Genomic DNA, 18,724 nt, shown 5'->3' on the forward strand with positions numbered 1-18,724 from the left:
GAAGAGAACGACGACGTGGGCAGAATGGGAGTGGTGTTCATTTCCTGCGTGTGTACGCAAATGTAAGAAAGTGGAAAATGTTTGTTTTAAACACTCGCTGCCATTTTACATCATACTATTATGACTTAATTGTGGGGAATGCAATGTTAGACATCTACCAGGAGAAGTATGATAAGTGGCGTGAGGTAATTAAGTGCAAGAACTACTTAAAGTTGCACACATTATTTGCACAATAGCAATGAATCCGATGGCTGTGTATGAGAGGGTTTGCACTAGGCGACTAAGGCCCGATCTCAAAGTCCCCCGTGAGGCTTGAAGTGAGAGAGGCTGCAAGGGCTCAAAATTGTATGAATGGGACTTCAATTTTCATGCGACGTATCGCATTACCTTGCCGCAGATAAAAAATGATATGGACAAAAATGGGTTTTTATTTAACTTTTTTTAAACTTGTTTGACCTCCGTACTAAAAAGAAGAAAAGTATAGTTTTTTTTCATGTGTAGCAAAGAGACTAACTTGCATTTCATTTTTCAATTCAGTTTATTTTGTATAGCCCATTGTCACAAATTAGCATCAGAGGGTTTAACAATCTGCACACATACGACATCCCTGACCTTTGACCTCACATCGGATCAGCAAAAACTCCCAAAAAATAGAAAAAAAACTCACGGGGAAAAAAAAGGGAAGAAACCTTCAGTAGAGCAACAGAGGAGGATCCCTCTCCAGGATGGACAGAAGCAAGAGATGTCATGAATACAGAATGAATTATTACAAAGTTACAACACATTCAATGAATATGACAGTGTATGAACAGTTGGTAGTAGGCATGGACCACGATCCAGACCTCCATGATCCATCAGGCAGATGGAGGCAGAGAGGAGGAGTGGGCGGAGCATCAACAGGGTTATGGCATCAGACCCAGCCAGGTCCAATGGACCCTATGAGACGTGAATTAACTGTGTTGTAGAAATGACAATAAAGCTGAAATACACCTCAAATACTGGTTTGCTCTGCCGGTTACCTGCCCGCCCTCTCCTCTCTCATCCTGTGACTGTCTCGTTGAAATGATCTGACTGAGCTGCAGCGCTGAGCGACAGCAGGAATTACAGCACAGAGTGGGCGGCAGGATATCCACATCAAGGCTACTCCAGTGAATCCCTGAATCTCTCTCACACACACACACACACACAAAAGGAAAACATTTAAATGCTGCAGGCAGCTTTCAATCCTGTAACCACTTTCCAATACTGATCTGACTGCTGCAGTGCGGTGCAGTAGCTCTCTGCTCAATACTCACGGTGGAGGGGAAGTTAGAGCTCCATCATCTGCATGCATATCAGCCTGGAATCTGTGGCTGTGGGTGCTTCCCAGTTGTGTTTAGCACCCGGAGGAAACTGTGCTCACACTGCCGCTAATCCGGGGCTTGAAGCAATGTCGTAGAAGGCCGCTCATCTGATCCACCCCGTGCTGTTCCGATTCCTAAACGGGTCACAGACAGAGGGAAAAGAAAAGGAGGGAGGGGGGCGTGATAGAAATGAAACATGTCCACAGGCTTGTGGTGTAATAACAGTGGCTGACAACAGTTGTGTCCCGAGGTTACTGTCGGACAGAGAGCTGCACTGTCTTTACGAGAGGAAACATCCTTTGACGAGAACAGAGTGTAACAGTTTAGCTCCACGCCTTCCTTTTTGTAATAGTTGTTTTCATCCTGTCACACCATCTCGTCAGTCCAACTCCCCTCACCTGCCTCTGATCACTCCCTCGTTAGTCCCTCATTCCCTTCACCTGGTCCTCATGCCCTTCTCACCTGCAGCCCATCCCCTCATTAGTCCCTCACTATTTAGCTCCCTCACTTCCACTTGTCTTCTGCCAGATTGTCTTGTGTTTTTGTGCCAAGTTCTCCAGCGTTATTAGAGTATATTCCTAACCTACCTGTTCTGACCCTGCCTGGCCTGACCTCTGATTCTCTGCCCTGCCCCTTTTTGGACTTGTTTGCTTCTTCGACTGATCTCCCGGTTTTGACCCAGCCTGTTGCCAACCAAAAACAGGAATCTTTGTTACTCCTGTCTGAGTCGTGCTATTGGGTCCACTCTAATAGCGTCGTGACAGAGAGGGGCTTTGTTATTTTATTCAATGGGTTAGTTAAGAGCCCATCCACAACTTATTTGGGACAATTTATGAAATGGTTTCTCCCTCCCTCTCTTTACTCTGGGCAAGTTGGAAACAAAACTGAATTAATTTAGGAATCTGAAAAAGCAGCCCAAGAGAAGCTTAAAGCTGGATCCAAGGACTTTGTGTGCAATTTAATAGAAACAGCTTCTAGTGATGAACCAACAGAGAATTTTAACCCAACTGCCGCTTCAGCAGACAAGACACAGTTGGCGACTAACTAGTGAACATAGAGGAGCAGTTAGTCGCCAAACAGTTGGTGGAGGCCGTACAGAGCTAAAGGGAAAGTGAACGTTGGACATCTGTACGGTGACCGAAATAATGTTTTTCTGCATCTGCAGGATGTGTGAATGGTGGTCGAACAAAAATACAATAATGTTGCTTTAAAGGGAACATGTCAGGCTCACTTTGGGTTTCTCCTCGAACACATTGTTTTTAATCATACTGTCTGTCGGAATACACCTGCCGTCTGTCTCAAACGCTCTTTCGGCGCCTGTCTCTTGAAGACTCTATTAATGTTTGATGAATAGATCTAGAGGTAGATCTAGAGGTTTTCCAGGCACGTCCAACTGGGAGGAGACCCCGGGGAAGAGCCAGGACACGCTGGAGGGATTACATCTCCCGGCTGGCCTGGGAACGCCTCAGGATCCCCCAGAATGAGCTGGAAAATGTTGCGGGTGAGAGGGAAGTCTGGGTCAGCCTGCTGGGTCCGCTGCCCCCGCGACCCGACCCCGGACTAAGCGGATGAGAATGGATGGATGAATGAATCTGTTGAATATGATATCTGCTTGCATTTACTCTGTTTTCATGTTCCATCTTTAATCCTCAATGTTTCACTGTAAATGTAATCAGTCAGGCGGTACGCCCATGAAGGCGTCATCTTTATGACCTTTTTGTTCGTCTCCGGCGTCGACGAGTAACCTCCGTGCTTATCGTCACATTGCTATGAATTGTGGGTCATTTCCTGAGGCATGACCCACAATTGTGTGCAGAATTGTGGATTTAGAGAAAGCGTGCATAAAGGGCTTGAAATGTCTCCAAACCATTCGACGGTGGGACAGGCCTCTCTTTTTTTGCGTTTGGTTCTCAAACTGTAGGTGAAGATACCTAAAGGCGGTAAGTATAAGACAGTGTATTCTAATAAACACTACATGTGACATAGGAAGGAGAGTCACAAAGACCTAAAAGGTAGAAAGTAGAGCTTTCCCTCGGCTGTGACGACTCACTTAGCCAGCAAGTATATCCAGTGTGTAAATCATCATGTTCAGGGCTAAATAGTTTACATGTTTTTGGGCTGAATCCTAACAGGAATGCTACTATGCTCTGATTGGCTGCAATTAAGTACCGCCAAAGATGTTCGCATATTCCTGAATCTGCTTTAAATGCTTCTAAGTTGAACAGTTGTTTTCTACTGATCTTGTTATATGCATATATATATATATATATACGTTGAATATATATGGTCTATACATATATGGTCTAAACATATATATATATATATGTATATATACATATATATATGTTTAGACCATATATGTCTATACCATATATATTCAATGTATATATATATATATATATCTGGTCTATATATGTGCACTCCAGATGAGTAAGCATAATCAGACGGTTTGCTGAGGGCTTGTTTGACACTGGTGTGATATGCTGCCACTTAGTGGTTAATCTGAATATACACTTTCCATCATAGGGAATAATAATATTAATAATATTTTGAAATTTAAATATGACATAGATTGCCTTAATCACTACAATGAGATCCATCATGCTATATGATTCACAATTTTGGAAAAAAGGGAGAAACCAAAATGATCATTGGTCTGAACCATAATTTGCATCAGATCAGGCAACTTCATTTATATTACACGTTTCGTTTCACAGTGAACTTAAAGTGAGTTGCATTAAGTGCCTTGAGTACCTTTTAAAGTGCTCTACAAAGACATGTATTATTAAAAATTCATGTTGGAAAACCCGGTCACTCAGAGACGGTCAGGAAACCACATCTGGTGATATCTTATATACGCAAGCAGGTTCATAATTGTTGTGAGATTCAGTATATCATGCGAGATCATCACAGTAATGATGATGCAGTTTGTACGAGAGAGTCGGGTTGTCCTCTGTATAAAAATGTAGAATATATAACACTACTGACTCCTAAAACTATCAATTACTGCAACATCCGGTCATGCAACCTGTGTGTTGATGTGCACTGCTCATTCATTATTGGATGCAACTTGATGTTTGATTGAAATATGTTTGTTTATGTCTTTTGTGTGATTTTTTTTTTTTTAGTCGGCTGTTTGTTCTTTTATGTGAAACATGTTATGCAGCTGACCAGCACTGCCTCCAAAAATAGATCCTGAATCATGATTTGGAAATATTTACCTGTAAAATGCAGATATAACAAAATAATAAACCACAGTCACAGAAACTAATATAACAAAAGTTTCTTGTTTATATTTGAGTGTGATCACAGACATCTCTCGGGACATCGGGCATTTAATTCCAGAAAGAGCCACACCTAAATAACTAAAAACTGCCTCACCAGATTTAGGATTTATTTAAGAACAGAGAGGCTCTTTCAATCATTTGCATCACATATAGAAAAGGGAATTCTCCATATGTGTGTTTTAGCCCTGGGATGCTTTTGGCCCAATGCAAACTGGGATAAGCTAAACAAAATCACAGAAAGAGTGAGGAAGGAAGAAATGGAGCATTGGAATATGCTGCTCAGGCAATAAACTGCTTTCCCCACACCTCCTTGCTCTCATTCTTTGCATGATTTAATCATATGCCAACATGATGTTCCCACGATGGATCTGCTTCTAAACTGCAGTAAATAGCACTAAAATGAGTTGCTCATTACTTTATGGACCAGATGAAATTATTAGACAGTGCATTTATTCATCTTGTATAAATATTAAGGAAAATTATAATTTGTTTTAATCTTTTGATGAATATGTTTTTATTTACGAGGTGCTCTAAAATTGTTGTTTTGCATCAAGCCGTAAACCATAATCCTGCTTTGGAGAAATAAACAGTCGGCTAATTCAGTCGAGAATGTGTAACTGTGTGGTATTTCAAAGTTATAACAACATAATAATCATCACAACCAGAGAAACAAGACAGGAAGTGATCTCAGCGTGAGTGTGATGACACATTTCGAAGAATTGAAACGTCGGAATTTCGTAAGACATACACAAACAAGCAAACAGGTGGTCATTTTCCCTCACGGGGGTGGCTGAGAGTATATACGAGTCGCATCAACAAGTGAAACAGTGCAGGTTATGTGGACCTATATGAAATACATTTTAATACCACGTGAGATCGTCAATTTAAAAATTATATTTTCGCTGAGATGTCCCTGTTTTTAAAGATATTGTGAAATTAACAACAACAATAATAATAATAACATTAATAGTCATAACAATAATGCTAAAATGCATCAATACGAGTATAAAAATTGCATAATTCCACTCTAAAAAACAATAATTGGACGACTCTCCGATTTTGTCGATTTAGCATTTAGAGCCACTTGGGGGCGCGACAGATGTCGATTGTGAGATGTACGAGGCACATTGAATGCAACATTATTTCCTGTTTAAAGGATATATCGACAGTACAAGCCAAAGGCAGTTTAATGTATTTTATGTTGAGGCATTTCCTTGACACTCAGCTTGAAACTTGTTTCCTGAGCTCTGGCACAATAGCAAGCTTACCGGCAATGTTTTGGGAATATTTTGACACGGCTCCACGCCTCGGGAATTCAGCGGGCGACACGAGCGAGGTAATGTTAGCAGGTGAAGCTAACGGGAAGCTAGCGAGCAGCTAACTTACACTTGCAACCAACTAACTAACTAATGTCAACTAACTGTTAACTAGCTGACTGACGTGAATACCTTGATTTGTTTTCTTCTCTACTGCTCGCACGCCGCGTGCAGAAAGCCGCCGCGGTGTTTTGAGAAGCCACGCCGCGACTTTACACTGTCGGTATATTACCGGAGAGTCTCTGTTGACGGTAACGAAACTAACGTGACCATCAACAAGTGGGCTTTTTTTAATTTGTGTTGTGTGTGTTGATTTTTCACTGTGTGCGTGCCGTGCTATCTGACTCTCGGAACCGGTCTCTCCGGGTCAGGGGTCATTCGCGCCTTGATAAGGTGTGTTATGACTGCTTCGACCTCACCGCCGTTATCTCCGTGGGGAACGTTTGATGTCAATGTCAGGCGTTACGTCACGGTCATTAGTAATCCTCCCCCCTGGCAGCAGGTTTGACGCTGCCCTATTTTGTCCCGATATCCGCGGTTTTAACATGACAGTTTGGGAGAGAGAGAGAGAGTGTGTGTGAGTGAGTCTCTCTCTCTCTCTCTCCTAACAGGTCTGGATGAGTCGGGGCAGATTTACTCGTCCTCATAAGAAGCTTACACACACACACACACACACACACGTTGACAGATATTGACAAGTAGAGCAGGGTGACATTCAGCCTGTAATGTGGAGTGGTCAAAATAGCAAGAAGGCCGAATGAACGACCCAGCAACACATCTCGGTCAGTGTCGCAGGGCGTCATGGGTCAGCAGAAAGACGACAACTTCTTGTGTGGCTCTTTTTGGCAAGGAGAGATTACAAAGAAAATATAATAACAATGAAGACTGAAGTGCCAGAAATAAAGACTTCCTTTCCATGGAGAACAAAGTGGGACCTCTGGGACATGTGTGAGAGTTACTGCACGAAAACCTGCGTGTGCAACCACCCGTTTCCGTGCTTGTGTCGCATGTGAACGGATTTCCGGGAATGGGCTCTAAACCAGATTATAGAAGTAACGTTTTTTTTTTTTTTTTACATCATCACGACAAGTGGAAGATGCTGGGTTAAATATGGACAATAACCGTGTCGGAACACAAGACACATCAGAACGATGTGGTACAAGCACCAGTGCCTTCACGGGGTTGACAAACACAGAACATGGCTCTAAGATTAGTAAGACCTCTGGACTTTTGTGGAGGAATCTTGCGTAAATAAGATGGTAAATGGATGGACCTGTAAAGCGTTTTCTTCCAACCACTCAAAGCGCTTTAACACGACATGACATCATTCACACCCATTGCACTGATTGGTGGGGCTCAGGTTCCACCCATCAGGTAGATGTGTTGCATCTCGATTATAAGTGGTCCATCTCCTGGGTGAATGGTAATCGTCCGGTGTGCATTCAGCTGGCACACGCTGGAGTGTGTGTCTTGACTCGTGAACACGCGATTATCTTCATCGTTCAAACACAATCTTAAGTCCCATTACATTGGGTCTGCGTGGCCTTTGTGGATCAGCTCGGGAGTCTGGATTTGTCGTGCTCTGGTTTAAGGAGCGACAACGGAGATGCAGCCTGACTGTTGTTACTGTGCAGGCCGGCTCACTGGGACGCTGAGCCGTCGTTGATGTCATCGCCGTGGCTGTCGGACTCTTTGTTCACCGCCTCCCCGTCCTCCGGATCTGAACACCGCCGCCGTCACTGGATGTAGGTTTTCCTCCTCTGTCGTCTCTCCAGCAACCGCAAGCTGTCGGGATGCAGAGAGGCAGCAGGACGAGCAGCGCGGACGATGCGCCGAAAGACAGAAGGCCGGCCCCGCTCTTCACGAGACACTTAATAGTTATGTACTGCTTGATGCTTCTAACAATATCCACCCACACCAATGGCCTACATAAATACCGACCCTGTCCCCCCTGTTTTGGGTTCACTGTCTTTGTCGCTCTCAGCGTGAGCTCCGACCCAACCGTCCTCCTTTCTTTTATCTCCCGGGAAGCCTTTCCTCTGGGGAAAAGAGGAGCCTGTCACCATTCCTCTTGACAGCATGTAATCACCACCCTTCAGAGGTGTACCCAGCTGAATTGATTTGTTGGAACAATTGCAATGAATCCATCGGTTGAGATTGAGGCACTCTAAGTGGGATGCGCCGGTTTTCCCACGCCGGCTTTCCCACGCCGGCTTATTCGAGGTGCAGCACGGCCACAAAACGCCTCACACACGCCCTAAAAGAATCAAGTGGAGTAGCCATCGTGAGGGACACACACAGCCACACATTCTTGAGAGGGCTAATCAGCCAAAGTGAAAACACCTGAGTGGCGTTTGAGCAGAGCAGACATAGGATGTCACGCAAAGAAAAATAATAAATGTAAAGGCTGCAGCTAATTTTTAAAGACAATAATGGGGGTTGCACCTTAGCCAGAATTAGGGTAACAATTAAGGCAGTACAGTAAAACATAATAAGTAATATTTAAAATACATCTTATTTTATTTTTCATTGGCTCATCTGCAACCTACAATTTACGTAACTTTTATAGCAGTCCCAATAAAACCTGGTTAGCTGTCAGTCATCTTATTGTTCTTCTTTTCCATTGTCGAAGTAAGGCTAAATAATATAATACGTAGGTTATTATCACAAACATACTTCTGACAGTTCTACAGTAAAAATTACATCGTAGGAATTGTAGAATGTGGACAGGTCTGCAGTATTTAGCCAGTTAATTTAATGTAGACTGCCTTCTGTAGAACGTAGTCATTATACTATTATTTCTGAAATGATTGAGTATTGATAATACAGTGTATAGAAAAATGGGGATCTTGTTTTCACGATACCGTCATGCGAGGCTCACAGTTCTTGCAGGGAGTTTTGTGAGTGGCTTTCCTCGACCCCCTGTGGTTTGAATTAACTTCTCCATGAATGTCATTCTCCAGCTCTTTCATTTTCATGGCCGCGGGCATTGTGCTGCTCTTTAGAAGCCAGATGCGAGCAAGATGTTTGGCCTCGGCCAGTAGCCACATCACAGAGCTGCAATTTATAGGTGTCCTCGACGGAAAGAAAGCGAGAGAAAAAGCGAGCATTTTTGATCGGGTCTACATTTTTCTTCTTCTGAATAGATACTTTAACGCGCGTCACGTGACAGTATCTCAGCATCATCAAACGAACGAGAATAGCGTCACTCGTTGGAAAGATGAAACCTCGATTTGAGCAGGGACCGTTTCTTTTTAATATCCACTCCAGCTCATCAAGGCATCAAAAGATTTACACTCTGGGCTCCAGAAGGGAACGTCATGGAAGTCTGACTTTCATCCAGCTTTTAATAAAACAGCTCTTTTTGTTCAGCGGGGTGTATGGTATTAATATTATCATTATAGGGGGCGGAACAGTGTTTGTACCAGACGGAGCACCTGGGCTCGTAAAACAGCCGCTTGTTCTTTGGCTGTCGAATAACCATTTACAGCAATTACGCCACATTTCTTTCAGTACGTTTAGGTATCCAATGAATGGCCTTTGAGGCCTTGAGGGGCTTTCTTCGGCTTTTCAAAGATACAGGCGACGATGACTCGAGGTGGAGCAATGAGATTGGATTTTGTGCCCTATTGTGCTGTGGGTCCATGAGTCTGATGATTTTTCTCCTCTATAACTTTCTTTCAGTGAGAGACATGGACAACTCTGTCACCCTGTGGCAGTTCCTTCTCCAGCTCCTATTGGATTCCGATAATGACCAGCTGATCTGCTGGACCAATGAGGAAGGGGAGTTCAAACTGCTGCAAGCCGAGGAGGTGGCCCGGCTGTGGGGGGCCCGCAAGAACAAGCCCAACATGAACTACGACAAACTCAGCAGGGCTCTCCGATACTACTACGACAAGGTAAACGCCTCAGACGTCCGCCCGTCTGTTGCACAGCAGTCGGTTCGAGGTGATCCAGCCAGCTGTCGTCAAACGACAGACTAATCGGCGCCTTTTTCCTTTGTTTTTGTTTGACGTCTCATTGGTCAGAGCAATGTCAGAAAAAAGGCCATTACCGGACCCGAGTGCTATTTAACAACATGAATACACGGCGACTCGCCGACTATCTCGCCGGCAACGGTTGGGTTTGTACTTGGTGGGGTGAACGCATTAGGCTGCCATAAGAAAAATCCAGTATATTCACTTCATTTTTTTCCTTAGGGCATATCTTGATGAACTTGACAATAATAAAAAAATGTACAAGCAGTCAAACTGAAATTGTGAAAGAAGATGCGGCGGGTGTGGTGCATGTTTGTTTGCTGAGGAACGTCTTCACAGATGTTTGCGGTGCTGGTGACTACCGGATTGTCTTCAGGCCGAGTTACGGAGAACAATCGGAGGGTGTTTTCCAAATGAGTGGGGCTGAACAGGCAAGAGTAGTCGTGTTTTTACAATCCCATCTCTACAGTATGGTTCTAATGGCACCACAGCATGAAAACACAATTAATACACCGTTAGTCTGAAGTATTTACCTATTTATTTAATTTCATTCACCAAACCCATTCGTAGGCTTCTCTTAATTAGAATGTTTCAGCTGCATCAGCAGTTATTTCACGAGTTAGCCAAACTACAAATTGAATTGCAACCGCAGATCGCAAACGGGCGTCTTTCCACTTTCCGCCAAAGAGAGTTAGAGAGAGAGAAGAACCCGCAGTTCGTCTGATTGCACACTTTATAATCCCGCGCTTTTAATCCATGAGGCTGGAACGCTGTAGCTAGACAGCAGTCGGATTACCGACCAACAGCTGTTGGCCGACAGTAAACAAAAGTCCCAATCCCCGAGTTACACTTTTAAGAAGATCACAAGCTGAGTCGGGATCATTCAGCACCGAGCATGCCGCTCTGTGAATTTGTAACTTTTGTTAATGTGAATGTTCTCTCAGCAGCTAGAGTGCACACTGAGAACCACAAGTGTGGCCAATATCTTCTGTCTTCAGACTTCTGTCGGACACAGAACCTTTATTGCCCAAAAGCAGACCACTACATCTTGGTCAACACTACAGGTTTATAACGGTACTGCACGGTCTTCAGAACCCTTCTATTGTGTCCCACTCCTGGTGTCCACAAGATTTAAAAATGTAAGCTCACGGATGGTTCGTCATGTGCAATCATATATATACATTTCTGTAAGTTGTCAGTCGTAATTCAACCAATTACATAACGCCCGAGTTACATAACCGCACGTGTTGTGAAGGAGCAGCTGGAGACTGTGGGGGTCGTCTCCCCTCCAAGGTAACTGCGTCTCCGAGTGGATCGAGCCCGCTGCTCGCCGACGTGCCGAATACAGGCCGAGTGCTGTCCGTCCCACTGCTGGCGGTCTGGCAGCAGCCTGACCTGGTGGGCGTCGTGGGCACGGCCGCGCTGGTATGTTTGGCTGCTAGTTCGGTCCAGACATGGAGGACAGAGCTGTCCCACGTACACGGCCTTTTTTTATGCTGTTTCTCGCTTCTGTTTTTTGTTTTTTGTTTTACCCCTAGTGACTCTGTGGTGGAGGCGTACTGCGTGAAGGAATGTTTTGTCTATGCTCTTGCTTTGGGTTTTCTGGCTGAATAAAACTAAATCATTTTGTAGTTAACTAACATATCGTAATTTTTTTTTGTGTCTACAAGAACATCATAAAGAAGGTGAGCGGTCAGAAGTTTGTCTATCGCTTCGTGTCCTATCCGGACATCCTAAAAGGAGAGGCCCGAGCGGAGGGCGCGGACGTGGGCGCCGAGGGCCTCCCTCGCCTATTAAAGAGGGGAGCCAGCACCCCGCAGGAGGGGGAGTCGGGGGACCGCAGCAGCACGGCGGCCCTGGGCTCCAGCATCAAGCAGTCGAACCGCAACGACTACATCCACTCCGGCCTGTACACCTCCTTCACCCTCAACTCGCTGCAGAATGGACGCCAGCTCTTCAAGTCCATCAAAATAGAGAACCCGGCAGAGAAGTTGGCCGACAAGAGAGGTCTCGCCGCCGCCGCCGCCCGGAGCCGGGCGCAGTCGCCTCAGCCACAGCAGCCGGCTGCTTCGCCGTCCGTCATCAAGTTTGGAAACGCCCCTCCGAAGCCAGCGCCGGCACAGTCCGCACAGGTCGCCATGGAGACGGCCCTCGCGTCGCATCACGTGGAGCACATGCGAGCGCCACCCCCGAGGGCCGGGGACGTGCGCTCGCACTCCGTGCCGCCCCAGTCCGTCTACTCGTTCGAACACATCCGCCCGGCGGAGCCGACGTTCGGCCTCCCGGACATGATCTCGATCAGCCCGTCCCCGAGCCTCGCGCCCGACTCCTCCCAGGAGCTGATGATCGACGGCGACATGGAGTCGGGGTCTTCTCAACCCCAGGCGCCATATCGCTCAGATGCTCGGGCACATGGGAAGGCGAGTATACACGCAAACGCATCTCACACAATGATACAATTAGTACTTGAGGACATAATATTTACATTTTGAAAAACACATTTCCTCAATCTGCTTCTGGCTGTTGTCTTCAGGGACCTTTATGAACAATGAGTCAAATAGTTTGGGGTATTTATTGCCCTCCGTACATTTTCCTCATGATGTCACATTCAATTCAGTCAGAATTCAGTGGTGACAGCCGTTGGGTCGTTGACTTGCATTAGACCACGAATCTGATCAAAACACGCCGACACAGTCTTGATGAAGCAGAATGGCGATAAACTCTTAATATAGAAACATATTTTTCACCTTTAAACCGGCATTAACTGATTTTTGCACACAGTGTTTATAAGCATGAACTAAATTAAACTTGGACATATCAGTGAGTTTTATGGTCAGCAAATGCCTCTTTACGCACTTAGCATGGTTTTTAGTTCAATAGTTGTCCTTTTGACTCTGGTTTGGTTTCCACTGACTGAGGGAAATCTGCTGCTGAATGCTCCTCTGTGTTCACTGTCTGGTGCTGAGCCGATAGTTCAAAGTGGGTCTTTCAGAACTTTGTGTGTGCAACATGTTCCATCATCCACATCTGTTAAGATACCTCCTGTAATATTTATTATTATCGGACCAAGTGTCAAGCAAAAGTGATTGAGTGAAATGCATGTATAAACTCTTATCCGTCTGTTGCCCACCAGGCGGACAGTGGCGCGGGTCTGTCCGGGAACGAGACCGGTTTCATGCACGCTGAAACCAGTGCGTCGTCCCTGAGCTGCAGCGCCTTGTTCAACACTCAGAGCTCCGTGAAGTCACGCAAGCCGCCGAAAGTCCTGCAGATCGGCCCGCCGATGCTGCTGGTCACCGCCTCCGACTTCTCCCCCATGAACCTCTGCAGCCCGTCTCTCCCGACTGCCTCCCTCACGCCAGCAATGCTGCAGGTTAGAACAGTAAATAATAAGTAAATGACGTCTGGGTATTAGTCAAACAGATGTTCTATTCCCATGCTAGCTGGATGAAATCACATTGAACACCTGAGAGCTGGTCCTTGGGTGATCCAGTGTTTGCAATAGTCTCCAGGCCCTTTAAAACTTTGAACATCCACACTAAGTTGTTGACTAATAATGGATTTGTGGTTTGTAGTTGTACAGAGCATAGTTCTGTCTGTTGAAGTGATACTGGATTTGAGATAATTTGGCGAACATTTATATAGGCGTATCAAAGAATATGAAGAGGAAATGGACTGTTTTATTCTAACTGGACCGAACCCAGAATTGACAGGCACAGAGCACAGAGAACCTCCAGTCTCTACTGATGCTGACCAGCAGGTGGCAGCAGGACAGCAGGAATCTGTAGCTCCTGGTCTTGGGGCTCTTTCTTTGTCCCTGTGATGTCATCTGCAGGTCACGTGACCGTGCGTGTGCTACCACTACCACGAGAACTTAGAAGTTTAAATAGATTTGCTGGTTCAGGTGAACGGATGTGGCCAGGTAGCTTTGTGGGAAGACGTTGTCCCCGCTCTTAAGCCCGCCCACTAAGCGTCAGATTGGTCGAGCGACACCACAAGAACTATCTTTGAGTTGTTGAACACATTACAGAAGAGGTCCGTAACATGGTTACTGTTCAAATATTCATCTTTCTAACTCAAAGTGTTGGGGTGCTACAGAGGTTATTAACCCTCCTGTTACCTTCAAATGTACTCACATCTTTTACCCTCGGGGTCAATTTGACCCCAGCGATTAAAACCTCCAGAAAATTATTGGAATTAATATTGTTTCCCAAGTTTAAGTGTCAGGTACTTTATGTTTGTTTGTTGACTACCTAAATAGCCCTTTCAATAAATAAAAAAGTTGATATTTCTTATATGTTTGACACAGTGACAAACAGCCTGGGGTCAAATTGACCCCAAAGAAGAATATGCGTTCCTGGTTGTCCCCAAAGAATTAGGAAAAGTCATGAAATATGAAGCAAAAAAAATGACGTGATGATGAATTTTCTTTTTGTTGAGACATTACACATTTAATGGGGTCAAATTGACCCCAAAGGTAATAGGAGGGTTAAAGATGCTGAGCGGGAGAGTTAAAGAACTGTCTTGTGAACAAACCACACCCGGACATCTAAAGTCTGCCAGTGGAGCCGACGCTGCAACAACACTGAGTCTGTTTGTCTCCCCCCTCAGACGCCCACTCTGCTGCTGACTCCCAGCCCACTGCTGTCCAACATCCACTTCTGGAGCACGCTCAGTCCGGTCGCTCCCCTCAGCCCAGCCACGCGGCGCCAGGGAGCCTACCTGTTCCAAGTTCGTACTTTAAAGTCTTCTTTTCGTGTCTCTGCGTTTGTCCAACGCGTCCTAACACAGGCACACTGCTCTGTTCCAGTTCCCGTCGGTCCTCACCCCTCAGTTCCAGATCCCGATGTTCAGCATGGATGGGACCAACACGCCCGGCCCCATCACCCCGGACCCTCAGAGGACATAGGAGTGACCCAGGCAGCCAGACACCGTCGCCCATCTCCTGCTGCCGCACGTCACGGACAAATACGTGGGGGCTCATTGCCATTCCTCAGCGCTCTGGTGCTCTAAAGAATCACTGCCACTGAATTCACACTACAATCAGATGGGCGAAGAGGAGGAATAGGAGGAGGAGGAGGAGAGAGGTGGTCTGGAAAGAAGTTGTCAGTCCAGTTTAGACAGACGACAGTAACCCATTTGGTTTGTTTTTAGAACCTTTACACTCGGATGTATACCATCCTACACACACTCACTCTCACAGACACACACACTGACTCCACAGCCCCTCATGCACGTTTGGATCCTCAAGTCACAAGTGACTCGAAAAGGAGGGGGGAATCTCCATGGCAACAGTCGCCGTGTGTGCATTTGCCCCTCAGCAGCGACAATCTGCTTCACACACAGACGGAGCAACAGTGTCGCTGCCAGAAAACAAAAACATCCACGGTTCTGCTTCTGTTCCCTTTCCTCGCGCTCTCTCCTTAACCTTTACTCTCGTTGAAGGTGAGGTGCTTTGACCTGATAATATGCATGTTTACCTGCAACCTCTTTTATCTTCTGCCCCGCCCTCGCCTCACCGGCCTCAGTGTGAAACGTTGGATAGCGATAGCCGGACCCAACAAGGACACCGAGACTTTCTTATCGGGACATGTGGCCATAATCTTGATCCTTTAACCTTGCCTCTATGTAACTGTTCGTGTGTATGTATGTGTATATATATATATATATACATGTGTGTGTGTGTATGTATGTGTGTGTGTGTGTATATATATATATGTGTATGTGTGTTTGTGTATATATATATATATGTGTGTGTGTGTATGTATGTGTATATGTGTGTGTGTATGTGTATATGTATATATATATATGTGTGTGTGTGTGTGTGTATATATACACACACATACAGTACAGTATATTAGGGCTGCAACTAACGATTATTTTAATAATCGATTATTCTGTTGATTAATCGGATAAAAAACACAACCCGTGGGCGCACACAGCTCGGCGAATGTCACCGACTCCGTCTGGACGACTTCCGCTTCCAGCGCCACTCGAGCAGCGGCAGCCGGTCAGATCCACCAACGGTGGAGCGGCTCGGCGCTGGTCGGCTTTCGCGACGCAGCGTTCTGGTCTTTCCTCTCCGCTCTGCTCCGCGCACAACTCAACTATTTTAATACTCAAACATGTCCGCGACTTATCGATTGGCGTGATAATCGCGCGACACAACAAATCGATGATGAATTTCATTATCGATTTGTTGTGTTCGCCAACTATTTTAATAATCGATTTTTATTGATTTTATCGATTCGTTATTTCAGCCCTACAGTGTATATGTATATATATATATATATATATATACATATACACAGTTGAATAGCCCTAAAAGCCAGTGCGGCCTGGTTTTCCTCCAGCCAATAAGCTTTCAGGTGACAACAAGAGAAAGCGAAGCCATACCCTTCTCTCTGTGCAGATCGGCTCTGCAAGCTTACAGCACACACATCCTGTATTTCTTACTTCTCTGTTGTTGACTTTTTCTTTTTTCTTTAAAAAACAAAAATCAGACTCGATTGTTAACGGCAGCTGTGCTCGAATACTTCTCGGCTGGTGAGCGGTGACTTCCTGGAGATTTTTCCGCTGGTTGCTCGCCAAAAAGCTCTTTGTCAAAAAGTAGTTCCCGCACACCTAAAAAACAACAATGTGTTTAAAAAAAACACTATTACGCAATTTTAACACGTTAATCAGTAAGTTTAAGAGTTTTTTTTTAAGGTGGAGCCAGGTTAGCTGTTCTCAACTTTGCTAAGTTAAGCTACGCCGCAAACATACCATCATCGTGATTTCGAAGATACCACGAGAGCGGTATCGATCATTCTCAATGTGTTTCCTATCATGGCGACCGTGAAACCTTGTTGATTGTCCTCAGCTCTGTTTTCTTTGTTCTAATTTAATGGGCTCTGATAATATGTTGCTTCTTATTCTTTAAAAAAAAAAGAAAATATCTCAGATGGAACCTCCAAATCTACGAGGCTAAACTCTCGACAGTCTAGCCTCAACCTTTGCCAAGCCTTCGCCAACCTTTAACCCGAGGACTGTATATAAAAAAAGGATTCTAAGCACCTTCCTTGCCCTAAAAGCCCTCTCGATGATTAGCCATGAAAGGTGCACGCCTGTTTTACAAATGACGTTTTGAAGCCATAAGTCTTGAGACACGGACTCGAAGACGCAGACGCCACATTTCTATTTCATTAACGTGGCAACTTGCACTTGTTTACACAACGCTTGGAGAGAGCACGCGTAAGTGTTTCTTTACCCAAGTGTCCCTTTCTAACCCAGGGATGGATGACCAGCGAACCGGGTAGGTCTCGCGCTCAACGAACACCCCCCCCCCCCTTCTCAGCCTACAGTCCGTCACATTGATATACGGTGCCTTACCACAGCTGAGCCCAAGTTTAGCCTCCCAAATGTGGGCGGAGTTCTATCCTTTCACACAGCACACACTCGCATCTCCTGATTGTCTTTACGCCATATATCTTTGACCAAACGAGAGCCCCAGAAAGTTCGGGGCGATTTATTTTTGGCGGCTCATCGACGTGCCGACCGGACCTTTTGATGCGCTGCAGTGTTTTTGTTGTTGTTTTTTGAACAATATTTGCATAAATGTACATCCAGACCCACGGCTCAGGTTGCGGAGCGGCGTGCACACCCGGTCAGGCCGTGTTCTCCAGAGTCGGCCGCCAACGTATCTTTCCAAACTGCTTCTAAGTGTTTGTGATTGCGCATTTCCTCAAAGTATATAAGTAGAGATATAAAAACCTGTTAATTATTTGTATGTAATCTGTCATTGTTTTCCCCGTAACGCCAGTAGAACGATGAGATTGTTTTCTATTTTTGTAACGGCCAGATCGTTAAGACGTCTGCTACTTCGGGGTTCTCTCTGTGCATGTGTGGGCGTGTCCTCGTGTCGTCGCCCTCTGGTGTGTTTGGGAGGCGGCTGCCCCGCCCCGCGCTGGCATTGGCTATTTGTGTGGGGGGCGGGGAATCAAAGCCTTCCGGGGGAGAAATCTAAATCTATGTTTTCTATGTAAAGTGTTTTGATAGTGTCAATATTGTACATGCAAATGTCGTGATGGAACGTTTGCACTTAAGACTTAGGGGGTTCCTGTAAGTATTGGATTCTGTCGCTTTTCTACGACTCTGGTTTCCTCTTTTGATGAAAGGCGTGCTTTACTAAGACGTGTGATTTCCCAAAGGGAGGATACAATTATGCACTTCGTATTTTATACAGTAAATCTGACCTTTTACAATATATATATAGCCAACGATTTACAAGGATTTGTGATTGGGCACGACCACAAAATATTTATGTTTTTGAATTTATACGGAAGTCCAATAGAATTGGCAGCTTATATTGCATTTTTGCAGAAACTTTGATGAAACACTATAAAATAGCTAATGATAATAGCTAATAACAACCCCAAAGCCCACTTAAAACGTCCCTCCAGTAAGTCTTGTTATTAGCATATTTCTTAATTTGTACCTTCTGATGATGTTTTCCCTTCAACTTACCCCCTGAAATGTACAAATGTCTCCTTTGAAAAAGAAAGATCTTGCTTTGTCCTGTCCAGTTTTCTATTTGATGCGTTTTAAGATGTTTACAAGCTACTTGTCTTAAGTGGCATATTGATGTTTGAGAGGTGTAGAGGAATTGTTTATCATGGAAGAGATGGGTGAAACCAATAAAAGATCTCTTCACTAATTACGTCTCTGTATCCTGGTGTTATTAATGTCTGCCACCAGGAGGTTACAACAGAAGGGATTACTTCAATCTAATTTGTTTCGACGTCAACGGAGCGGACATCAGA

At 45.0% G+C, this 18,724-nt stretch overlaps 1 protein-coding gene and 1 long non-coding RNA gene across 5 annotated transcripts; one reads left to right on the forward strand and one right to left on the reverse strand.

Moving 5' to 3' along the window:
• Positions 1-519: 519 nt before the first annotated feature.
• Positions 520-5,954, reverse strand: LOC130208442 (uncharacterized). Its single transcript, XR_008834417.1, has 4 exons — positions 5,899-5,954; positions 1,296-1,477; positions 1,020-1,156; positions 520-936 (listed from the first exon to the last, which is right to left on the reverse strand). It is a non-coding gene; the product is annotated as an uncharacterized LOC130208442 (long non-coding RNA).
• On the forward strand, positions 5,785-18,618 carry elk4 (ETS transcription factor ELK4). Of its 4 annotated transcripts, XM_056437574.1 has the most exons (7): positions 5,785-5,966; positions 7,581-7,823; positions 9,631-9,845; positions 11,594-12,343; positions 13,057-13,296; positions 14,535-14,654; positions 14,734-18,618. In XM_056437574.1, coding segments are annotated over exons 2-7 (1,425 nt in total). In that variant the 5' UTR covers positions 5,785-5,966; positions 7,581-7,822; the 3' UTR covers positions 14,833-18,618. The 4 variants fall into 4 exon arrangements, with proteins under 4 accessions (XP_056293549.1, XP_056293551.1, XP_056293552.1 ...); XM_056437576.1 differs by lacking the exon at positions 7,581-7,823; XM_056437577.1 differs by lacking the exon at positions 5,785-5,966 and having other exon boundaries at positions 5,973-7,691.
• The last annotated feature ends 106 nt before the right edge of the window (positions 18,619-18,724 follow it).

This window comes from Pseudoliparis swirei, chromosome 18 (genome assembly GCF_029220125.1).
Source record: "Pseudoliparis swirei isolate HS2019 ecotype Mariana Trench chromosome 18, NWPU_hadal_v1, whole genome shotgun sequence".
Classification (NCBI taxonomy): Eukaryota; Metazoa; Chordata; class Actinopteri; order Perciformes; family Liparidae; genus Pseudoliparis; species Pseudoliparis swirei.